A 26,955-nucleotide genomic window follows, 5' to 3' on the forward strand; every position below is an offset into this window, starting at 1 on the left:
GAGGCAGAAATGATGAACTTGAAAACCGTAAAAATGAAAAGGGAAAGAGTGCTAATGTTATAGTTGATGATACTATAACTTCCTCTCAAGATAAGAATTTGGAAACTGAAGTTATACCTGATAAAGCTATAACTTCGAATCCAGACCAAGATATAGAATCCAGTGTTATACCTGGATCTACTATAACCCCGGGATTAAACTCAGGGGGAACACTTATTGGTTCACAATCATTTAAAGAAGGTGAGCCTAGTTCGAATGACATTGACGCACCTTCAGTCTCCAAGAAATGGAAGTATAAAGACTCTCATCCCATGGAAAACATTATTGGGAACTTACGGAGAGGTGTTCAGATTCGTAGATGGTTGAACAACTTTTGCTCTTTTTATTCCTTCCTCTCCAACATTGAACCTACAAATATCAAAGAAGCACTTCCGGAATCAGATTGGATTGTTGTCATGCAAGAAGAATTGCAACAATTCGAAAGGAATAAAGTTTGGCACTTAGTTCTTAGACCAAGAGATAGATCTGTCATTGGAACAAGATGGGTATTTAGAAACAAGCTAGACGATACAGGAGTTATTGTACGCAATAAAGCAAGATCGGTTGTGCAAGGGTATAATCAACAAGAAGAAATAGATTATGACAAGACCTTCGCTCCTGTCGCTCGTCTAGAGGCTATAAAATTATTAATAGCCTTTGCAGCTCACAAAGGAATGAAACTATATCAAATGGACGTTAAGACTGCATTCCTTACCGGTTATTTGAATGAAGAAGTCTCTGTAGAGCAACCTCCTGGATTTCTGGATAACAAGTTTCAAAACCACGTCTATAAATTCGATAAAGCATTATATGGTTTGAAACAGGCTCCTAGGGCTTGGCACGACAGATTATCAAAATTTATGCTTGAAAGCAACTTTAAGAGAGGATCTGTTGACAAGACCTTGTTTCTAAAATCTGACGATTCCGATTTATTAGTTGTGCAAATCTATGTTGATGATATTATTTTTGGTTCAACTAATGACAAATTATGCAAGTACTTTTCAGTTTGATGACCTCAGAATTCGAAATGAGCATGATGGGAGAACTCAAATTCTTCCTTGGACTTCAAATTCAACAAACAAGTGAAGGAATTAAGATGCACCAACAAAAATACATCAAGGAACTAATCAGAAAATTCGGAATGGAAAACTCTCATTCTATGTCCACTACTATGGTCACAGACAAGAAATTAACATTAGACGAAGATGGTAAGTCTGTTGATGAAACAACTTACCGAGGTATGATTGGCTGACTCCTTTATTTAACTGCTACCCGTCCAGATATTATGTTTAGTGTATGCGTATGTGCTCGATTTCAATCGTGCCCTAAAGAATCGCATATGATAGGAGTTAAGAGAATCTTGAGGTATTTAATTGGTACGTCAAAATTGTATCCGTGGTATCCTCTTGGATGTAATTTTGATCTCATAGGGTATTCAGATGCAGATTACGCAGGTTGCTCGCTTGATAGAAAAAGTACTTCAGGCATCGCAACGTTTGTTGGACCGTGTATTATAACATGGGGATCAAAGAAGCAAAATTCAGTTGCCTTATCTATTGCTGAAGCTGAATACATTGCTGCTGCTTTGGTATGTTCTCAACTTTTATGGCTTAAGCAACAATTATGTGATTATGGTATAGATGTAGGATGTATTCCTATTTTATGTGATAATACGAGTGCTATAATTATTTCCAAAAACCCAGCACAGCACTCTCGTACTAAGCATATTGATATTAGACACCATTTTCTACGTGACCATGTCGATAAGGAAAATATAAAACTTGAATTTTGTAGCACAGAAAAACAATGGGTAGATATTTTGACAAAGGCTTTGGCTAGAGTGTAACACTCCCATATACCAAGGAGCCTTAACAAGACTTTCCCTAGCATATAAGGACGTTACCATCTCGGTTGCCCGAGGACAGTAATAATCAAATGCCGATAAATGAACAATTAAGTTATATTACAGCGATTGACAAAACTACTGATATAAATAAGATACAACTCAAAACCACTATCAGCTATAAGAACTACTTCTGTCGTGACTCGTGAGAGACTCATTCCGCCAAGCACCCAGCTAACATCCAGATCACAACCTGCTAAGACTGACTGCTCACCATAAGGGATCACGGCAGACACAACAGAAACAAACAACCGGACAAACCACACAAGGTCAGTAACTGAGGAAATACACCAACAACCACAGACACAGCATAAGTACACAAATCATACACACACACAGATCTCCAACCAACCAATCACCGTCACCGACTGTCCACTGGACCAGCCCTGCCAGTGGGGGACCGCAACCATTGCCACCTAAGCCCCGCTCATCATACCGAGCGATAAACCCATGTCCATTAATGTCCACATCCCCTTCTGTGACGGGTTCCAACGGAGGACGAACTACGGGCGTGAAGCCACTCCCGCAAGTGACTCCACTCAGCCGAGGACGCACCTCGAGAACCATAGACAAACAATGACAACCAGATGTACCACAACAACGATAAACAAAACAACACAACACCAACCAATTACCACAACCAGTCAACCATACCGACACTACAAGGACCAAACCACATCAAACGACACTCTAGACAACCAACAGTACTGAGTAGGCGAACCTACCTTTAGCAAACCGCAGCGACTTCGCGTCCGATCACATGATATCAATCAACCAAGAACACACCTATACAAACAGTACAAGCATCTATCACTATCACTACAACCCTAACTGAAAAACCAACAACGACAATAATGATGACGACGATGTACCTACGCATAGCAATCCAGCGTCAAGACCGCTACCCGACTCAAGCAACCCATTCCCATGGCATAAACATCCTCAAGGACCTCAAAGGAAGGAACTATGAGGAAGGGAAGAAAAAGATACGACATCTAGGTTTAGGGAAGAGAAGCGGAAATGATTTGAGGTTTCACGAAACACGATTTATAAATACCCGCTGCAAACTCGTTACTCGATCGAGTAACTAACTTACTCGATCGAGTGACCCCTACTCGATCAAGCTCCCAAGCTACTCGATCGAGTAGCCTCAGCTAGATCGAGTCCCACACAACCCAAAGCTCACATCGTGACAAGACATCGCCCGTAAGTTTTCCAGGGTCAAGATCAGTGTCTAAGGTCAGTCAACGGGTCCCTAAAAGGACGGGTATTACAGTCTTCCCCCCTTAAAAAGAACTTTGTCCCCGAAGTTCGACTCATCCTCCTCCGCGACACATGACAACGAAACCAAGGTCTACACCACCGTTTACCCGACACAGGTCAACATTATCGTTTGAGAACATCATCCCCCTACGTATGCTCATCAGACATCATCATCATCCACCTTAGCACTCAATACACAACACGACTCTCAGCGAATTACCAGCTTCCTTTTGAATCACTGAACACATACTAACCACGAGAACGACTAACTCGACTATCATTTGCATTTACTACATAATATTATTCAAGCGTACACCAACACAACTATCATACTATACTTTCATCCATTAGTTGACAACGATTACCAATTACAAAACATACAAAACAACGGTCCTACCATTGATTCACAACGATATGCGATTCATTCCACTCTATCACTTTAGCCACACAACACAACTCTACTGATAACAACTCTACTACCGCTAATAACATCTAATTCTCATGACAACATAACGAATAATTTCATTAAAATGAAGTATTACGACATGCTATTCTATTCAACAATTATAAACTGCTACTCAATTACACAATAACTACTATAAAATTATCCAAACAATGATTCAACATACTTTAAAATGTCATGAAAACACTATAAAATTGTTATAATTGCGTCATTTTCCCTTTGCGACATTACTCTTACTCTCTAAAAAAGGAACTTCGTCCCCGAAGTTCACCATCAAACAACTTTCCTGTCCCACAAACCGAGTACATATTATACCATATTGACATTACGTACGAACTGCAAAGCAAACCTTCACTCATGATGACATAATATACTTTTTGACATTACACAACTTGACTCGTATAAACGTAAAACCAATGAAAACGTGTATCACACCACAAGATATACCATTACCAACTAGCAACCATGTCATCGATTACTTTGTTATGCGATCACACCAATTATGCAACAAAATTATGATCATGGTACCCTATCTTTCTAAGGCGGTTTTAAATAGTATACAAAATTATATAAATACCTTCGAGAGTTGTACAAATTAATCAACATGCATGTTCGACTCATGACAACCATGACACTTTATTGACATTAGGCAAACATGACTCACATGATATATATATATATATATATATATATATATATATATATATATATATATATATATATATATATATATATTTAGGATCCGGTGAGAACGAACACTCGGTGAGAACGAACATGAACCATAGAATTAAAAACAATCTAAGGGGCTTTATTAAATTAACATATCCTCCACTGGCCATTACACAACACATTCCTATTTCCTACTACCCGTCCTATTAAATATCTCACCACCACACCCACTGCCGGAGGTCTCCACCACCATCCACGTTGTCGGCGACCCCACCACAGCGCCGGCGATACCACGCACTACGTCGACATCACCGGTGAACCAATCGCACCTTGTATTCTTTATTAATGTAGTTGAAGACCAAATTAGATCCGTCACCACGGGATACATCACGCCGGCGAGGGTCGACTGTGGTAGTTGAGGGACCACCGATGTTGTCGGAAAATTTGAAGGGAAATTAGTGTATCTGGGTTCCCTATTGACGTATATCAAACCAATTTTTATGTAACTAGTAATTATTTTTGTGTCTCTCTGTTAGATACATTAAAAAAATGGTTGGATACATAAAAAATTACTGAAGATGCATTGAAATAGACGGGAAATCAACGAAGGGGACGAGGTGAGGTAGGTGCCGGGGCGACTTGCCATCTTTTGTTTACTCATTCGATGTCCACATTAATTTCCCACCTACCACTGATCACAGTCACACTTCTTCCTCAGATCTAATACAACCATCGACCTTCACCGTCGATGTTAGATGACGCCGACGAGATCACCAAAAGCCGGCCAGGTGTGTAAATGGCTGTGAGGGTGAGTCGGGAAGGGTAAGGCTACCGACATTTTAGATGACGGATAAAGGATGCGAATTAAAAGATGGCCGGTAACTTGATTATGGCTAATCTCGCCGCCGGCGGTCAGGAAGTCGTCGTTGCCGGCGGTCAGGGAGACATCACGACTATTGGTGGTGGTTGAGGGAAGTTGAGGTTTGTTGAATATTGGGGTGTGTTTTATGTGAGAATTAAGTGACTGGGTTGGGGGAATTTAATTGGAAATGACGAGGGAATAGAGGTTAAGTGAGTTGGGTCGTTCTCACCGAGTGTTCGTTTTCACCGGATCTTGACTCTCTCTCTCTCTCTCTCTCTCTCTCTCTATATATATATATATATATATATATATATATATATATATATATATATAGAGAGAGAGAGAGAGAGAGAGGCGGGATCGCGTGAGTTTGATTCTTACGGTGAGTTGTGAGTTTGTGCTTTAAAATATGGATCATTAGATTAAGGGAAAACAACGGACTAAGATGAAATAAAAAAACAAACAAAGCCTGACATTAAAAATATCATTCGTCCTCTTTACTCCTCCATTCCAGCCATGGGGAAAATAAAGTAGCAGCTTCTCAATTCTAAAATTAACAATCAATTCATCAATTTCTATTCCCTTTCATCTATGCTCAACAAATTTGTCTTTTTGAATGGTCAAGCAACAGATAAATCACGCTTTTATAGAAGTAATTGAAGATTTAATTGATGATTTCAGTCAAAATTGTCTATAATATAAACCAAACCCTAGAAATTGTTCATATCCATGAAGAAGTACAATTGGTTTTGAATAATTGAGATAGAGCTTCGCTTAAACATGGCGGCTTTTACGGCGGCGATCTCGGTGGAGAGATAATGAAGTGACCGGAGAAGACCGGTGGTGGAGAGCTTCAGAGTAAGGAATGCGGCGAAGTTGATCGGCGCCGCCGTTGATGGAGCTTCCGCCATTGATGATGTAATAAATGTTGGATTTTTTCAGTTACTGAAAATACTAAAGTTGTGGTCCATTATTTTGGCAGTCAAAATATGGACTCAAACTGCCCTATTTTGTCTCCCCACTTCTTCAGTCAACCACCCACCCATTTCTCCATGTTTCTAACTGATCTTTGATGGCAAGATTAGTATAAATGCAACACAATTCCTGATTAATAAGGTCACCAAACCTACTCTCCCTTAAGAAAATATACACCATCTAAATCAGTGAGAAGGAGGGTTCGGAACCGAAATCAGAAAAGGCACACTAAGCAAACGGGTTTTTTTTACAGCAGCAAAGGTTTATATCGGAAACGGGTTTATTTCTTATTCGGGTTTTAAAAGCTGTTCAGGAATACCGATAAGCAATGGCTGGAGGTTTTTATTCTCGATCTTTATTTATCGCTTCCGCATTTTATTTGTTCGTATATTCATTTAGTAATTAGAATATACATGATTAAGAATTGAATTAAACTTTCATTTGGTATCAGAGCGAGTATATCGCCTCTGTCTTGCTTGTTGTATTTCCGACTTCGGTTTTTCCGTCGATTGATATGTGATGATTTGATGTTCTCGTTTTCTGTCGGATTCTGGGATTTATATTGATACTCGGTTGTCTGGCTTGATTAAATCTGTTCCGTTTTTTTGCCATTAAAATCTGGAAATTTTTGTGTTGGGTTTTTCTGGGTTTAATGGAGAAAGACAAAGGTTAGGGATGAAGTTTTTCCCAATTTTTGTCTCGTCTGATTTGAAGCAGATTAAAGTTTGCTTCTGTTTTGATTTATGGAAAGTCCTTGGCCTTATTGCCCTTTATAACAAGTTGTCCTTTTCCCTTTACTTATACTATTCTTTATTCTTATGTGTGAAGTATATCAACATGTCAGTGTGTTTTTTAATAAAGTGCTTCACATGGTTTGATAAAGTAACATCTATGGAATATATGATTTATTTAATGTGGCCTATCTTTAACTGGTCCATACATTTTTTTTTTTTGGTCCTGTGCATAGGTGCTTGATTTTGGTGGTTTGTTTATAGTTTGTCCTTTAATCTTGTTATACGTATATGTTTGTATAATGGATGTTAGATGGACTTTTTGGCTGTTTATAGTGAGTAGTCAATGTCAATGCTCACATGTTTTAACTCAATTGTTCAGTACTTCTGCATTTCTTTTGGTTTGGCAGTAACGTACTATTATACCTTGACTGTTATAATTACGTGTGAGTTTGAAGTTAATTAGTCTATATACATGGAGTTAAGTATTTAGATTAATGTTTTAAATGTCAAGTGATTTTAAATTTATTAGTTAGGGAGTAGCCACAACATCTCTAATTGATTGAATTTTATACGAAATCGCATGTGGAAACTAGACATTTTATTGTAATTAATTGTACGTAATGTGATGAGACTTACCCACAGGACTCTTATTATATTTGTGTGATTAATTAGGATGTTATGTTGAATTATGTTTCTTAATATACCCACAGGAGTTGAGAAATGAATATAATTTGATAGTTTCATCATAAAGTTTAAATTTTTTATGCATCTAATTTGAGTAGACTTTAGCCCATAGGCAAGTTTATGTCACTAGATTCATATGAGCATAATTTACATTGGTAAGTTGTGATAAAGTTAAGTCTCAAATTTTTGTTACTAAGCATGTATATTTAAAATTTGCAGCAAGTTTACCTGGAAGTTCCTATGATATCAAAATAGACGTTCCTGAATTAACTGGTGATAATTTTAAGGTGTGGAAGGAAAGAGTTCAATTGCATTTAGGATTCACGCGTTTCGATTATGCTATACAACATGATGAACCGGCTAAGATAAAGGAAACTAGCACACCAGATGAAGTAGACCATCGTGAAAAGTGGGAGAAATCAAACTATATTTGCACGATGTTCATAAAGACAAAACTGTGTGCTAGTATCCGAGGTTCAGTCGAGCAGCATACTAAAGTTCGAGACCTTCTTAAAGCAGTAGATGAACAGTTCGAAACTTCCGATAAGGCTTTGGCAAGCACCTTAATTATGAAATTTACTTCTTTGAAGCTCAATGCCACTAATGGAGTGCGTGATTTCATCATGCGCATGAGGGATATTGCAGCCCAACTTAAGGTATTGGAAGTTACTATGTCGACTCTTTCTGGTACATTTCATTTTGTGTTCTCTCCCAAAGACAATATGCCCCATTTAAGATCTCTTACAACACACATAAGGACAAATGGTCTCTTAATGAATTAATGACCATGTGTGTTCAGGAGGAGGGGAGATTGTTGTTGGAGGAGGGCGAAAAGGTGAACCTAACCACTAGTACTAATAAAGAATCATCTAGTACTAAGAAGGGTCACCATAAGGATAAGGGAAAGGGTAAGATGTCTGTTGAGCCGACCATTAAGAAGGAGTCTTCATGTTTCTTCTGTAAAAAGAAGGGACATATGAAGAAAGACTGCATAAAGTTCAAGGCTTGGCTTAAAAAGAAAGGTAATTTTCATGCGTTTGTTTGTTATGAATCTAATATGGTTAATGTTATTCATAATACTTGGTGGATTGACTCTGGTACTACAATCCATGTTTCGAATACCTTGCAGGGTATGACAAACCTGCGGAAACCAGTGGCAAGTGAAAGCTCTATCTATTCAGGAAACCAGATAGGCTCGAACGTGGAGGTCGTAGGGACATGCAGTTTAGTTTTGAGTAGTGGTTTTGTTTTGATTTTGGAAAAGACATTTTATGTTCCGAATTTTGCTCGGAATTTAATTTCAGTTTCAAGGCTTGTACCGTTTGGATTTACCTTTAATTTTTCGAATTCTGGTTTCGAGTTTTGCGAAAATTCTAAAGTTATTGGTTATGGTATTTTGTCTGATAATTTATATTGTCTTAATTTACAAAATGATACCACTCAAAACACTATGCATGTTAATACTGGTTTAAAAAGAAGTATTATGAATAAGGAGTCCTCTATGTTATGGCACCGGAGATTGGGACACATCTCCATTGAGAGGGTTAAGAGATTGGTAAAGGAAGGGATACTTGGTACTTTAGACTTTACCGATTTTGATACTTGTGCTAGTTGCATTAAGGGAAAGCAAACTAACAAATCTAAGAAAGGTGCTAAGAGGAGTTCTGACCTATTAGAAATCATACACACGGATATTTGTTGTCCGGACATGAACGCTAATGATCCGAAATACTTTATTACCTTTATTGACGATTATTTACGATATATGTACATCTACTTACTTCGTTCCAAAGACGAGGCTTTTGATGCCTTTAAATTGTTTAAGGCTGAAGTAGAGAAACAATGTGGTAAGCACATTAAAATCGTGAGATCAGATAGAGGTGGTGAGTACTATGGTAGATATACTGAGGATGGACAAGCACCTGGTCCTTTTGCTAAATTCCTTCAAGAGCATGGGATTGTTGCCCAATACACTATGCCCGGTTCTCCGGATCAGAATGGTGTAGCAGAAAGAAGGAATCGGACATTAATTGAAATGGTGCGCAGTATGAGAAGTAATATTAAACTTCCTTCATTTTTGTGGGTTGATGCACTAAAGACGGCTGCGTATATATTAAATCGGGTTCCTTCCAAGGCCGTCTCAAAGACGCCTTTTGAGTTATTCAAAGGTTGGAAACCAAGTTTGCAACATATACGCGTTTGGAGATGTCCGTCTGAGGTGAGAATTTACAACCCACAAGAAAAGAAACTAGACCCAAGGACTATTAGTGGGCATTTCATTAGATATGCCGAAACGTCTAAAGGCTATAGGTTCTATTGTCCGTCTCATAGTACCAGGATTGTGGAATCTAGAAATGCAAAATTTCTAGAGAATGACTTAATCAGTGGGAGTACTATAGAAGTTGAACCTGAAAAGGATCAACATGAAGCTTCACCCTCTGTTTTAAGTGACAGGTTGGTTATTGTTCACGGTCCTGAAGATCGACCGCAAGTTCAACAACCAAATACAGAAATTCCACAAAATGTCGATCAAAATAGGGTGGATCATAATGAGGAAGAAGTTCACCGTGAGGTTGAACAAATTCCATTAAGAAGATCTATTCGAGAAAGGAGATCGGCTATTCCCGACGACTATGAAGTATATCTACAAGAATCGGATTGCAATGTTGGAGCTGATAATGATCCTATGTCATTTTCACAAGCCATAAGTTCTACAGATTCAAACTAATGGATGGATGCTATGAAAGATGAGATGAACTCTATGGCTTCTAATCGAGTTTGGGATCTCGTCGAGTTATTGCCTGATGGTGTAAAAACCATCGGATGTAAGTGGGTCTTTAAGACTAAAAGAGACTCACTTGGCAACATCGAGAGACATAAAGCAAGGCTCGTTGCTAAAGGGTTCACTTAAAAGGAAGGAATCGACTACACGGAGACTTTTTCTCCTGTATCAAAGAAAGATTCTCTTCGAGTTGTCATGGCATTAGTAGCTCATTTTGATTTCGAGCTACATCAAATGGATGTGAAAACGGCATTTCTCAATGGCAATTTAGAGGAAGAGGTTTACATGAAACAACCTGAAGGATTCTCCTCTAAAGATGGTGAGCATTTGGTTTGTAAGCTAAATAAATCCATATACGGTTTGAAACAAGCCTCCCGTCAATGGTATATGAAGTTCCATGAAGTAATTTCTTCATTCGGTTTTGAAGAAAATATCATGGACCAATGCATATACCTTAAGGTTAGTGGGAGTAAGATTTGTTTCCTTGTGTTATACGTGGATGACATTTTGCTAGCAACCAATGATAAAGGGGTTACTATATGAGGTGAAACAATTACTTTCAAATAACTTTGATATGAAAGATATGGGCGAGGCATCTTATGTCATTGGCATTAAGATCCATAGAGATAGATCCCGAGGCATTTTAGGCTTGTCTCAGGAGGCCTATATCAACAAAGTGCTTGAAAGGTTCAGAATGAAAGATTGTTCACCAACTGTAGCACCTATTGTGAAAGGTGACCGATTCAGTTTAGACCAGTGTCCCAGGAATGATTTAGAAAGGGAACAAATGAAAAATGTTCCATATGCTTCAATTTTATTGGTAGCATTATGTATGCTCAAGTCTGTACCAGGCCCGACATTGCATATCTTTGTTGGAGTATTAGGCGGATATCGAGTAACCTGGCACCGATCACCGGAAGCCGCAAAGAAAGTGTTGAGGTACCTTCAGGGTACTAAAGATTACATGCTTATGTATAGACGGACTGATAGTCTTGAAGTGGTGGGGTACTCCGACTCAGACTTTGCTGGCTGCATTGATTCACGAAAATCCACATCAGGATATGTGTTTATACTAGCTGGCGGAGCTGTATCCTGGAGGAGTACTAAGCATACATTGACAGCCACTTCTACTATGGAGGCCGAGTTCGTTTCTTGTTTTGAGGCTACCTCACATGGTGTATGGCTAAAAGGTTTCATATCTGGGCTAAGAGTCGTTGACTCTATTAGTCGGCCAATTCGAATGTATTGTGATAATTCAGCCGCGGTATTTACGGCTAAGAATAATAGAAGTGGAAGTCGAAGTAAACACATCGACATTAAGTATTTGGCCATAAAAGAGCGTGTTCAGGAAAAGAAAGTGATCATAGAACACATTAACACTGAATTAATGATTGCTGATCCCTTGACTAAAGGCATGCCACCTAAAGGTTTCAAGGGTCATGTAGTGAATATGGGACTTGGTTCCATAATGTGATACATTTATTTATTGTATTGAAATTTTTCATTTAGTTGGATATTTCCTCATTTTGGATTATGTACGTACATACTTTGGTTATTTATTTTTATTGAGAAATATCATTATGTTTTGACCTAGAGTAAACATATGGTTTATTCATTAAGTTAAGTGTGAGTGGTGAGACACTAAGTGTATCGTAATACATGGAAGATTAATTCTCGCTCTAGAGAATTCGTCGCTATGATTCGTATATGAAGTTTCTCTTGCGTAAATGGGCCAAGTGGGAGAATGTTGGATTTTTTCGCTTCGAAAATACTAAAGTTGTGGCCCATTATTTTGGCGATCAAAATATGGACTCAAACTGCGCCTATTTTTCTCTCCCACTTCTTGATAAACCACCCACCCATTTCTCCATGTTTCTAACTGATCTTTGATGGCAAGATTAGTATAAATGCAACACAATTCCTGATTAATAAGGTCACCAAACCTACTCTCCCTTAAGAAAATATACACCATCTAAATCAGTGAGAAGGAGGGTTCGGAACCGAAATCAGAAAAGGCACACTAAGCAGACGGGTTTTTTTACAGCAGCAAAGGTTTATATCGGAAATGGGTTTATTTCTTATTCGGGTTTTAAAAGCTGTTCAGGAATACCGATAAGCAATGGCTGGAGGTTTTAATTCTCGATCTTTATTTATCGCTTCCGCATTTTATTTGTTCGTATATTCATTTAGTAATTAGAATATACATGATTAAGAATTGAATTAAACTTTCAATAAAAACCTTAAGTAAGGTTATAGAGTGGTAGAAAGACAAAATTTAAGCTTGAGCCTTGGCAGCTGCCTTGTTCTGTCCACCCTATTAATAACGGGTTCTGATGATGATGAAATCGATTCTGAGTCGAATTTAAGGTGTTAATAATGGTGAGAACGCTGAGAATGTTTGTTTGTTTGTTTGTTACTATACCTGTCTCTTTTGCTTCTCGTATTAGACTTCGGTTTTCTGCTGTTTAATTTAATGTATTTCGACGATAATACTATTCTTTGTTCATGTTTTGCCTCAAATTGTTTGTTGTTGTTTTGTTGGTGTAACTTTATCAATGTCTTGTTCATGTTGAAGCTCCGATCAAATATGTCCAATTATTTTGGTTGTTAATCTTAACTATGAAACGATGCATCATTGCATTGTGCAAGGACTGCAAGCTCATTTAAATGTGGGACTTTAGTCTCCTGATGAATTTTCGATTTCTTTATTATCTGCCTTTGTCTATTTGTTCGTTTGCCTGACATGATGCGAATTTCTACGCGATGTTCATGCGCTCCCTCAGTTTAGAGTTGATGATTTTGGGTGATTATTTATAAATGTCATTTCTTTATGTAGAAATGTGTCTTACAAATGAAACATGTAACTGCTCAATTTCAGATAGGGATGAGTCAATGTTATAGGCTTGTGTTCTGATTTGCCGAATCAAGATTTACTTCTCCCTAATCTGCGTGTAGCTTTTCTGTCGATACTTTACTGTCGTCGTATCTTGGTTTATACTATACTTGAAGGATGAAGCTGATGACTATGTAACTACCTTTTCGGTTCTGCCTTCACTTGGTTTTCCGATGCTCAGGCCATTTTTAAATTTTCTTTTTTTGGACATTCTTCCTTGGCATCAACAACTCTGAAATTCATGATTGTTACCAATGTTTAGTCGGGTGAATCATCAAAAAATAATTGTTCCATTTTTTATTTTGCAGTTGATGTTGTGAGTAAAATGTCGGATACATGTATGATCTCATATTTCACATGTCAAATTACAACCGAATCCTTTTTCTAGAATCAATAATTCACAAATCATTGAACGTAAAATAAAAATGACGAAGCTAATCCGACAATAACACCACAATAACACTACAATAACGCTACAGTAACACATTAATAACACTACAATAACACCGGAATAACGCCGGAGTAACAGTACAATAACACCAGAATAATATCACAATAACACCGGAGGAACAACACAATCACACCAGAATAACACCGGAATAGCAGCAGAATAACATCTGAGTAACACGTGGTAGAAAAAAAAGTAACATTGTGAGAAAATTAGAAAACCGCAAAAAAGTAGTAAAAAAAGTCAAAGTGACATCGGAATAACATCACAATAACACCAGAATAACAATAACAACAGAATAACAGCACAATAACACGTGGTAAAAAAAAAGAAAAAAAATCAAAGTCGTAAAAAAATCAAAGTGGCACCGGAATAACATCACAATAACAACAGAATAACAGCACAATAACATGCGGTAAAAAAAAGAGAAAAAAAAAAATCAAAGTAGTACAAAAAATCAAAGTAGTAAAAAAATCAAAGTGACACCGGAATAACATTACAATAACAGCAGAATAACAGTAGAATAACATCACAATAACACGTGATAAAAAAAAAGAAAATAAAATCAAATTCGTTAAAAAAATCAAAGTAACAGCAGAATAACATCACAATAACAGCGGAATAACAATAACAGCACAATAATATGTGGTAAAAAAAAGAGAAAAAAAATCAAAGTCGTTAAAAATCAAAGTAAAAAAAAAAACACAATAACAACATAATAACACGAGCAAAAAAAATAAGAATAAAAAAAATTCAAGTAAAAAAAAAATTTGGTACAAAAAGAAAGAGAAAAAAAGGTAACATAATGAGAAAATTAGAGAAAGACATAAGAGAAAAAAAAAAATCAAAGTCGTAAAAAAAAACACAATAACACGAGGAAAAAAAAGATAAAAAAAATTAAAGTAAAAAAAAGAGTAACACTAGAAAAAAGAAAAAAATAAGTAAATGACAGTGGTTTATATGAAAAGTAAGATTAGATCTTGGCCATTCATCTCTAATGTAATCTAGTGGCTGAGATTTTCCAAACTCACAACTCACTATAAGAACCAAAACTCATAAGATCCTATCTCTCTCTCTCTCTCTCTCTCTCTCTATATATATATATATATATATATATATATATATATATATATATATATATATATATATATATATATAGAAGAAGGATCAAGTGAGTCCACCAAAAATCCTTGAGTCCATAAGTCCTCTTTAGGACCCTTTAAAAGATGCGATGGAGGGCTGAGATTGAAAGAGAAAAAGGGAGCATTAGTGCAAAAATTAGGTGATCAATCCTAATTAAATACTTTCCCTCTCTACTATCACTAATCAACCCCTAATTTCACTATAAAACCATTCCTTTTCCATTCACTTCTCTCTCCTTCACATAAATATCAGCCCTCCATCTCTCTAAAAACCAAAAAAACCCAATTTCTCTCAAAAATCCAATAAAATTCAAAAACCAAATAATTCAAAAAAAAATCCCTCATCTTCCTCACCCGACCCCACCGACCACCTCCACCGCCACCCACCCACGCCCACCAACCCCACCGACACCACCACCCAGCCAACCTCACCGCCCTCCTGTCCCACCCACGCCCACCAACCCCACCCACCCACTCACCACCATCCCAACAACACTACGACACCCACAAGGACGCACACCCACAGCACCACAACAACAACCACCACCGTTACCACCATAAAAAGCCATCACCTCACCACCATTACCACCATAATACTCCACCACCTCATCTCCATATCCGCATTTCCTCTTCTCTTTCTTACCACTCATCCACCTCCTTTTTATTTCAGATCTACAAAAAATTTCAGAAAAAAAAGACCAAGGAGGTATAAGGAGGCAAGTGTGGTGGTCGGCGGCGGTGGGTTTTTTGGGGGGTTTATTTTTGGCGTCTTTTTAGAGATCTGGTCTTTTTATACAAGTTTTTGTTTCCTGTTTTTGCAACTTCTGTTATACGTTTTTCGTTCCTTTTTTTAAATGTTTTTCCTTTTTTTTTTTCAAGTTTGGACTTGTTTCCGACGGTGGTTTTTAGATTTAGTTTTTAGTTTACAATTTAAATTTCAATTTTTTCAAATCTCGTCTTATAAAAAATCGTCTTGTTATATATTTTTTTCAGATCTGGTTTTGTTGGGTTCCTTTTTCATTTTTCAGATCTGGTCTTTCTTTAAATTTACACTCATATTTATTAGATTTACACTCATATTTCTTTACATTTACACTCGTATTTCTTTACATATACACTCGTATTTCTTTACATTTAGACTCACATTCACATTCTTTACATTTACACTTGTATTTGTTTACATTTACACTCACATTTCTTTACATTTACACTTGTATATCTGTACATTTACACTCGTTAAAATTATATAGATTTGCACTCATATTTTGTGTGGATATGAGTTGGTGGTGGAGGACGACGGCGGTGATGTTTTTTGGTAGTTGGACTAAAGTTTTACTCTTAAAGGACAAAAGTTACACTTATAAAGGACCAAAGGCACACTCAAAGGACTAAAGTTACACTCTAAAAGCTTCAAATTTACACTTAAAATACTACATTTACACTCATAAAACACCACATTTACACTCGTAAAACATCAAATTTACACTTGTAAAATGTTAAAATTATATAAATTCAAAATTTCAGTCACAAAAAATCAAATTTACATTCGTAAAACATCAAATTTACACTTGTAAATTGTTAAAATTATATAAATTCAAAATTTCCGTCACAAAAAATCAAATTTACACTCTAAAAATGTTACATTTACACTCGTAAAACTTCACATTTACACTTGTAAAATGTTAAAATTATATAAATTCAAAATTTCCGTCACAAAAAATCAAATTTACACTCTTAAAATGTTACATTTACACTCGTAAAAGATCACATTTACACTTGTAAAATGTTAAAATTATATAAATTCAAAATTTCCGTCACAAAAAAATCAAATTTACACTCTTAAAATGTTACATTTACACTCGTAAAACATCACATTTACACTTGTAAATCTCATACAACATTACATTTACACTTCTGAAATCTGAAACTCAAAACTGATTAATTAGGGGCTAGAGAGAGAAAGAAAAATTAATTAGTGTATAGAAATTTGATTAATGGTAATTTTTTTTGGTAATTTTCAATCTCAACCACCCATCTCAATCCAACCATCCACATTTTTTACCTTTTCTTTTTAATAGCCCTTAATCAAATTCATCTCAACCATCCATTGAGTCCATCCAATGGCCCTTAGAGGGACTTATGGACTCAATGACACATGTTGGACTCATTAGAACTCCTCTCTCTCTCTCTCTCTCTCTCTCTCTCTCTCTCTCTATATATATATATATATATATATATATATATATATAGAGAGAGAGAGAGAGGCCGAATCCGGTGAGGCCGTTAATTATGGCGAGGCGGCCGGCCTCACCAAATTCCTTCATTAATCGTTTATTTATGGACTAACTTCCTATTATTCATTGGGCTGAAAATTGAGGGGTCATTCCAAATCTTTTCATTTAGCCCAAAATACTTTCTCTCACTAAAATATTAAATCATACAATAGCCCAATTACACACTATCTCTCTAAAATATAACAAACAAAATCGTTTTCTGAAAATTCTTCATCAAGCAAGCTCGTCGTTCAACGGAAATTCTTCAGCAAGCAAGCTCATCAATTTGTTCATCGATTGTTCGTGGATTTCATCAAAACAACATTCAACAACGTTGATTCAAGTAATTTCAGAAGAAAAATCGATTAATTTTCAGGTAATTTCATAATTTTGATCAAAATTGAGTATATTCATACAATTTTGTCAATTCACTCATAAATTGATGATATCAGGTTCGAATTTGATCAAATTCAACGATTTTGTAAATAGAACGTTCGAATTTGACCAATATTTTGAGCGATTTCCTTTTTCTCGCGATTTCGTACTACTTACTAAATTGTTTTTGGCGATTTTGCAGCTCGAATTGCTATGGAGATTGTAGATATCACAATGACTGATGATAATAGTGTTATTGAATCAGGTATATTGTTTTTTATATAATTTTTGTAAAATCTCATGTTTTCTGATTCAATTTGCATTTGTCAAAATTTCTGATTGATATTGTATTTCAGTTTTTTTCCAAGGTTTATGAATTGAGTTGAATTTGTGAATCTTAGGACCTAATTGTGTGACTGTAAGAGTTGGTTGAATTGTTATTGTAAGAGTTTATGAATTGACTGGATTTTGCTGTTTGGTGAATCTCAGACCTTATTTTGTGAATCTCAGACCTAGTTTAGTGAATCTTAGAGCTTGTTTTGTGAAACTTGGTCATCATAAGTGGTTAGAATCACCTTTTCTGCTCTTTTACTTATTTTGTGAATCTTAGACCTTATTTTGTGAATCTCAGACCTTACTCAGTGAATCTTAGCAAATGATGATAGTGTTGTGATAATTAATTAAAACATAAGTAATATTCAGAAATCTTAAAAATCTTGTTATTTTTCATCACATAAAATTTCGCAGGTTGATGGCTTTTGAATTAACTAAACAATAACATTCAAAAATAAAATAAAATGAAAAGATGAAAAATTAAGCAAGATATGATATTTGTTTAGTTTATCAATCACCCCTATTTGTTCGAGGCAATGCACATAGAGCAATATTGATATAGCTATAGGTGCACCATTCATCTCGCATCGGCGAGAGTGATCTTCTGCGTGTTTAGATGAATATGGGACTCTTCTACATACTGGAGTGTAGTTAAAATATTTTGAATCAAGCCTTGATGCTACCCATAGAAAGGGGCCCTGAACTCGGGAATAGGTAGCCAGCCATTCAGATCTAGTACGCCCAAATTGCTCGAACTTCTCCTGCAACTTAAAAGCCTGTTTGCAGCTAGTGTCATTTGTGCCAAATTGAATTAGTACTAATCCCATAAAATGAGAAGTCTGCCTGCACATAACAGGCACCAAAGACTGTATCTCATAACCTTGGCTCGTTAAACAATCTGCCAATTTAGAGAGGTCGCGACAAACATACTTCCCTTTTTTATCCATATAACCTGGAACATTCGCCAAAACACAAGTATAGGGGAATACAAATAAATGAGACATTGTGTGCAATAGGGATTTTTGAAATGTTTTACCGAAGAGAGAAGAGAGGTTATTGGTATATACTATTATGTTTCGAAATTAGATATTTATAGGCACGGTATTTGGCACAACTCACAACAAAGTGCTCATTCACATTACCCATATATTAAATTTTTTGATTGAATGCTTGATTGTTCAATGTCCTTTTCTTGGGAATGGAAGTGTTATTAACAAATCAACAAAATATCCTCATACATACAACCTGGCCTTTCCTTTAAAGTGAACTCATAATCTTCACCAAAATTTTTTTAAATTATTTGAACTAATAATCTGATACTTTATTTAGTGAATCTCGGACTTTATTTGGTGAATCTCAGCCTTTATTTAGTGAATCTTGGGCCTTATTTTGTGAATCTCTGTTCTTAAACGTTACTGATGCAATTTATTTATTTCTTTTTATGTGAAGCAGAGACCGTAGTTTGTGAAACTAGAAGGTTATTTTGTGAAACTTAACTAATATATACAACCTGGGTAAGATTAAAAACTGAACTAATAATCTGAACGAAAAAGTGAACTTGTGAATCTCAGTCCTTGTATTTGTGAATCCTAGAGCTCTTTTTGTGAACCCTTTAGAGGAATGACCTATTCTGCTCTCTTCCTTGCTCAGATAATATCCTCAGACTTTATTTGTGAATCACATACCTTATTTAGTGAATCTTAAACCTTGTTTTGTGAATGTGAGATGTGACTTTGTGAACCTTTTATCTTCTTAGGTATTGATTCAAATGTCAACAACAACTCACAGTGTAGTGTGACGCCTCGTGTCGGTTGTGGTGAGGTTCCTTGCTCTAATGTTGGTTCTCGTCGGGATGGTGAGGGTTCTCTTTGCTGTCTTAACAACCCCTACAATGCCAACTATTTCCACACCTACTACTTTGGTAACTTACACACCGGGTGGCACTGAGCAATGGATAAGTAGGATTGAAGAGAAGTTTACACCCGTGCTTGGCAAAACATTTGTGGACTTAGAGTCAGCAATGTTGTTCTATAAAATTTATGCTATTGCTTGTGGGTTTGAAGCAAGGAAGTCTTCAACTAAGAGGTTTAAAGATGGTATTATTCGAACAAAATGCATGGTTTGTCATCGTCAAGGTTTTAATAACAGGAAAAATCGTCCTCCCAAAGCTGATGCAAAAACAACAACTGTTGAAACTGGTGACAAAACAAAAGATGGTGCAATAAGTGCAAATAGAAAAACAAAATAAGGTCCAGGATTCACAAAATAAGGTCAAGGATTCACAAAACAACAGAATAATGCTATAATAAAGAAAATAAGGTCCAGGATTCACAAAATAAGGTCAAGGATTCACAAAACAAGTTCACAAACTAAGGTCAAGGAGTTCACAAAATAAGGTCCAGGATTCACAAAACAAGTTCCAGGATTCACGAAATAAGGTCCAGGATTCACAAATAAGTTCACAAAATAAGTTCCAAGATTCACAAAATAAGCTCCAAGATTCACAAAACAAGTTCAAAAAATAAGCTCCAAGATTCACAAAATAAGGTCCAGGATTCACAAAATAAGGTCCAGGATTCACAAAATAAGTTCACAAAATAAGGTCCAGGATTTACAAAATAAGGTCAAGGATTCACAAAACAAGTTCACAAACTAAGGTCAAGGAGTTCACAAAATAAGGTCCAGGATTCAAAAAACAAGGTCCAGGATTCACGAATTAAGTTCCAGGATTCACAAATAAGTTCACAAAATAATCTCCAAAATTCACAAAATAAGGTCCAGGATTCACAAAATAAAGTCCAGGATTTACAAAATAAGTTCACAAAATAAGGTCCAGGATTCACAAAACAAGTTCCAGGATTCACGAAATAAGGTCCAGGATTCACAAATAAGTTCACAAAATAAGTTCCAAGATTCATAAAATAAGCTCCAAGATTCACAAAACAAGTTCAAAAAATAAGCTCCAAGATTCACAAAATAAGGTCCAGGATTCACAAAACAAGGTCCAGGATTCACAAAATAAGTTCACAAAATAAGGTCCAGGATTCACAAAACAAGTTCCAGGATTCACGAAATAAGGTCCCGGATTCACAAATAAGGTCCAGGATTCACAAATATCTGACCTTGTCGATATGGCTAGCAGCAAGTGGAGTGTAACTGTCCTTTATGTGTGCACCCCAAATTTCGGGGTTGTTTTCTCGATGAAGACCCTACAAGTCACAAGAAGGCAATTTTAGAAACAAATCAACTTTAAGAACGCAAAATACTTGAATATCAACATATAAAGGATTTGAGACTGACAAATATTGTTGTTGGCAAGTAGAGTAAATTTCTTCTACTGAGTGTGCACTTAATTCCAAATATATCAATGACCTACAAAATTAAATTTGTTAGGAAACATACACGTCAAGTGACGTGAACAAAATGAAAACATGGGGAGGAAAAGGAAAATAATACTCAGGGGTTACTTACCTCATCCATAATAAGGCTTTTCGGTCCAAGGCTATGCAACGCTTCTCTTGTAACTTCCATCCACGGAGTGGACACCATAACGTCACTTCATTATTGATAAAATTCAATTAGTAGATATATTTATTACAATAAAAAAAATCAAAAAATCAAAGCAAAAATATGACATTACTGTTTAGTTTTCTTTGATTTCTTTCGAACAAAATTCAGCAATTCATTGTCAGTGTATCGAGGCCATTCTAGTGCATCATTTTGTACTATTTCTCTGGATAGGTTCTCTTGATTGCACGCCTTCAACTCCTTACTGGCAGATGGTTTATCGAGGCCGGAAACAATTGGTGTAGAAGGAGGATCATTGTTCCCTACCACAGGAGGAGGAGTAGAAGTTGCAGGAGTAGCTAGAACAGTAACGGTGGGGTGAGTGGGCTCACTGTTCTTAGAACATGTAATAATTTGATCGCACGCCCTCAACTCCTTACTGGCAGATGGTGAAGAAGGAGGATCACTGTTCCCTACCACAGGAGGAGGAGAAGGAGGAGTAGGAGTAGAAGGAGTAGCTAGAACAGTCAAAGTGGCGTGAGTGGGCTCATTGACGGAAGGGACATCATCAATAGCACTGGAACTTGTTTGCATATCTCTTTCACTTGTTCTCCTCCTATTGTACTCAACCCACCATTCTTGATTATGATGATCATCCGCTACCACTGTGGGCTCAGAATGGTCAGGTTGTTCATCAGCTTGAATACAAGATGTTTAAGGTTCACCAAGTGGTATGATTTGGCATTCTGGTTTTGGTGGTGAACGACATGATTGTATTGGTTGCAAAGCTTCACCCATCACGTCCAATGCCTCCAACAATTCAGCTAGATTATCCCCACTATTACCCTCCACACTCTCCTGTACATTACCCTCCTCATTATTGTCTTCTTGAGATAACCTAAAACCATCTGCCATACCATCTACAGCTGCAACTAGTTTAGAAACTGTTGCTGAGGAAGGTAGTTTGCTCAGAGCTTGGCTAGCAAGAGATTTGTACTCCATGAAAGCTTGAGCCATGACCTTTGCGGAAACTGCAAGTTTATTAACAAACTCAGTAGTACTTTCTGAATTATTAGGTAGAAGAGGATCAACATTTGCGGAAAGCGCAAGTTTATTAATAAACTCAGTAGGAGGATCAAAAGGTTCTTCATCTTCAGAATGTTGTTGTTCACTTGTTCGCTTTGAAGACTGCCTAAACTCAATAGTAGGCAAAGGTGCACTCGGTGGCTTTGAAGACTCTCTAAACTCAATAGTAGGCAAAAGTGCATGTGCCTTATGCTGAGTGATGACCAGTGGAGGCTCAATAGAACCCTTGCCGAAAGTTTTATTGTCCGAATTTTTGACATTCACTTTCTGCTTAATTCTCTGGGATATAGCTTCTTTAGTCCAAGTTGAGAGCATTGGAAACTGCCGAGTAACAAGGCATGCTTTGAAGACACATCGGTCTAGATAAATAAAAACCAAGACCATAATAGGTCCACCAAACCAATTTTCTTTCAGCTTTTTGGTCTTCCACTCCTCCTTTTGCCAAGACTCAACTTGGTCAGCCAATTTACGTTTGATAAAATTGCACCAGTTGAATTCGGAGATCAACTCAGTGTTTACCAAACTTTTAAGAAGTCTCAAACTTGCCCTATTGCCTACAACACCGCCTAAAAGAGCATTGAAGATATAAATAATGAAAGTGAGTTTGAAATCATCTCCACCATCTCTTTGTGTAGAGAGCTTTTCCATAATGTGTTTGAGATCAATGGAACTACCTTTGTATTGACTTCTGAACTCCTCCAAAAGAGACACATAAGAAGGGCACTTATCTCCAATTTTTGCTTCTTCGACAATGTTTGGACCCATTGGCAATCCCAGGCACAGATGGATATATTCCTCTAAAACAAGGAGTTTCCTATCACACAACGATCCTGTAAAGGGCTCATAATTTGAAACTAGCCAGTACGCCAAGTGACCCGGAACAACATCTGTTTTAAGATGCAATAGAGAACCAAATCTCATTTCTTGTATAGCTTCAATCTGCTTATCTGATGGTGGATTCTCCTTATTGTTGAGAAAGTGGTAAAGCCCAGCAGGAGACATCCGAGTCCTAAACACAGGCAGTTTGTCTTTGTAAATTCTTGTCTTTTTTGTAGGTGGCTGAAAGAGTGGTTCAGTAGCTTCAGTAGGTGCTTCAGTAGAATCAGCAGCTGGTTCAACAGGTCGCTTCATTTTAGCTTGCTTCCTATTATGCACCAAGTAAGGCAAAATAACATCAGAACTAAAATCCAAAATGTAAACATTTTAAGTAAGTTTGACAACAGAGAAGGTGATTTCATGCACTTATTAACAAGTATAACAATATTATCTTCCAGTTTCACAAAACAGGGTCTGAGATTCACACAATTAGGTCCTAGATTCACACAACTAGGTCCTAGATTCACGAAATGCAAATGAGATGTAGCTACTGAAAACTTAACCAACAATACATTTAAAAACTGGCAATATAGAAGGATAAGATAATGAAAACAGATAAGGTGATTTCATGCACTTATTAACAAGTATAACAATATTATCTTCCAGTTTCACAAAACAGGGTCTGAGATTCACACAATTAGGTCCTAGATTCACACAACTAGGTCCTAGATTCACGAAATGCAAATGAGATGTAGCTACTGAAAACTTAACAAACAATACATTTAAAAACTGGCAATATAGAAGGATAAGATAATGAAAACAGATAAGGTGATTTCATGCACTTAATAACAAGTATAACAATATTATCTTCCAGTTTCACAAAACAGGATATGAGATTCACACAATTAGGTCCTAGATTCACACAAGTAGGTCCTAGATTCACGAAATGCAAATGAGATGTAGCTAACAAAAACTAGCAAAAACCCTAAACCCTAAACCCTCACTAACAAAAACATTTAAAAACTGGCAAAGAACATGCATCCAAAGAACGATAAATTAATCACAAAACCATACGCAAGAGAATCGAAATATACTAAAAAAAACCCTAAACCCTCACTAACAAAAACTGGCAAAAACCCTAAACCCTCAATAACAAAAACCTGCATAATAAAAACAATAATTTGACGAAATAAAGAAGTTGATTGAAAATTATGGTGAAAATTACGAAACAAAAGGAGGATGAATCGAAACTTGAGAAAGTAGATAGAAAATACCTAATTTGCGGATGAATCGAAACTTGAGAAAGTAGAAACGGTAATGCTAATGGCAGACGAAAAGCTCAATGATAATGGCGGATAATGGCGAAGACGGATGTGAATATGGAAGTTGAAGAGAGAGCACTGAATATGGAAGTTGAAAAGAGAAGCAGTTAGTGAATATGGAAGTTGAAGAGAGAGCACTGAATATGGAAGTTGAAGTGAAATTTGAAATTGCGAAATTTTGTGAAACTGGACCACGTGGATCTTTACTTAAGACTACATGACTCCTAAATTTGAGAATCTTGGAACTAATTACGTGAAACTGGAGCATGAAATTGTGAAACTAAGTCTTGAATAGTTAATCTTCACTTAAGATGTTTCTTTTACTCAATGTTGTGAATCCTGGAACTTATCTTGTGAAACTGGAACATAAAATTATGAAACCTAGACCTGAATCCAGCATTAAGTATTTTTGTGATTTTGATCAAAATTTAGTCTTTAGTCGATGTCATCGTTTCCCAATTTAGCCTGAATCCAGCATCGTTTCCCAATGAAGTAAAGCCTTTAGTTGATGACATTAAACATGTAATTGTACATAATACAGAAAAAGATGCGAATCAAATGAGAAGGCGGCTTGAATTAAACATCTTTGTCTCTCAATAAAAGACCGTCATACGAAGTTTCACAATTTCTTGTAGCATTACATTCTCGACTACTAAATACATTCTCGACTACTCAAATACAAGACTACAGACTAATCAATTCATGGTACCATTACAAACAAACAAGGTCATATGGCCGAATTTCACCATTTCGAATACTGAGTACATCAACACAAGATAGATATAGCAGGCCTGCTGAAACAAGGGATGTCCGCCAGTGAACACATATCCATCGGAGAAAGATCATTTGCTTGCAAAAAGACTGTCGTGTCATCAATGAAACACCTATACCATAAAAAACAAGTAACAATTAAGAGATGTTCACCAAAGTTATAACCAAATGGACTTTGCATTAATTTTAAGTCAAGCAAGTGTACCGTTTTTGTATTTTTATCCCATTTAAGAAGTTCCAATATTATCTTCTTTCGATAGTCATGCAATTTCTGCAAAAGAGATTTTCATACAGTATAGTATATATTTAATATGTAGCAATGGCAAGGTAGGAGGCAAAACCCGTAAATCTATACCTCAAAATATTCACTGTTGGTCCATAAACTTTGATTGTCCAACGCATCCAACCATTTCAGCACAAACACTCCACAATCAAAACTACAAATAAATAAACATTTATGAGTAAAAGAAACATCTCAAGTGAAGATCAACTATTCAACCATTCATTTCAGCAATATGGGATTAGGTACATGGTTTTGGTCAGAGAGGGACCATTCAAATTTGTACGATATATCTCATACAATATAGCCTAAAAAACGAAGATACATGGTTACATACCATGTTTTTTGTTGAGGGACTTGAAGGTTTTCAATTGGGTTCATGTACATCAACCGCAAAGGTTCAAATGCAGATGAACCACCACAAAGAACAGATGAAACTTGGTACAACTGGAACATGAAAAAGCCAATAGAACATAAAAATATGACAGGGATATATTTTTAAGAAACTAAAGATAAATACTCAAAAATATTTTGGGAAAAAATCATACAATCTCGTGGGCTGTGTGGTTATCAGGATCCGCATGTAAATCGGTGCTCGAGTCGAGGATGAAATTTACTTTTTGCTTTAAATCGCAAACGCAAGCCCACCAATGACGACACTTATCGTTAAGCATAGGGATAAAAACCTGCAATAGACAAACCAATTAACAATACACATGAACGAAAATAAATAAAAAAGAACATAAATAGTAGAAGAGGGATCTTTCACCTTTTAGATATTGCTCCCATCAAATGGAATGTAATCAGACTTCAGGTATTGACCTCAAATAGCTGGTTTGCGTTCTTCATGAACGGTCTGCATGTGACAAAAGTAGGACCATTTTAATAAACCACAGAGGAGCAACATTAAGAAAGCAAATACTTGAATATCAACATCTAAAGGATTTAAAGCTCACATATACTGTGGTTGGCAAGTAGAGGAGATGTGATCTACCGAGTGTGGACTTAACTCCAAACATATCAATCACCTACAAAATCAAATTTAACAAAACATAGGTAAAGGATTCACAAAATAAGTTCCATCATTCACAAAATAAGGTCCAGGATTCACAAAATAAGGTCCAAGATTCACAAAATAAGGTCCAGGATTCACAAAATAAGTTCACAAAATAAGTTCCAAGATTCACAAAACAAGTTCCAGGATTCACAAAATAAGGTCCAGGATTCACAAAATAAGGTCCAAGATTCACAAAACAAGTTCCAGGATTCACAAAATAAGTTCACAAAATAAGTTCCAAGATTCACAAAACAAGTTCCAGGATTCACAAAACAAGT

General features: G+C 36.4%; 1 protein-coding gene across 1 annotated transcript; it reads left to right on the top strand.

The window, feature by feature from the left end:
- The first annotated feature begins 1,180 nt into the window (after window positions 1–1,180).
- LOC141608166 (uncharacterized) lies at window positions 1,181–8,947 on the top strand. The gene is made up of 5 exons (XM_074427529.1): window positions 1,181–1,277; window positions 1,470–1,533; window positions 7,753–8,248; window positions 8,392–8,614; window positions 8,722–8,947. Exons 1-5 carry the CDS (start codon window positions 1,181–1,183, stop codon window positions 8,754–8,756), a joined length of 915 nt encoding a protein of 304 aa, XP_074283630.1. The 3' UTR covers window positions 8,757–8,947.
- The last annotated feature ends 18,008 nt before the right edge of the window (window positions 8,948–26,955 follow it).

The sequence above is a fragment of the Silene latifolia genome, chromosome 10, assembly GCF_048544455.1.
Source record: "Silene latifolia isolate original U9 population chromosome 10, ASM4854445v1, whole genome shotgun sequence".
Classification (NCBI taxonomy): domain Eukaryota; kingdom Viridiplantae; phylum Streptophyta; class Magnoliopsida; order Caryophyllales; family Caryophyllaceae; genus Silene; species Silene latifolia.

Coding starts and splice junctions, on each gene's coding strand:
- LOC141608166 (XM_074427529.1), top strand. CDS start 1,181: ATGGAAAACTCTCATTCTATGTCCACTACTATGGTCACAGACAAGAAA. Junction 1,278..1,469: donor TGATGAAACAACTTACCGAG/GTATGATTGGCT, acceptor TTGATCTCATAG/GGTATTCAGATGCAGATTAC. Junction 1,534..7,752: donor AGTACTTCAGGCATCGCAAC/GTTTGTTGGACC, acceptor TACATTGGTAAG/TTGTGATAAAGTTAAGTCTC.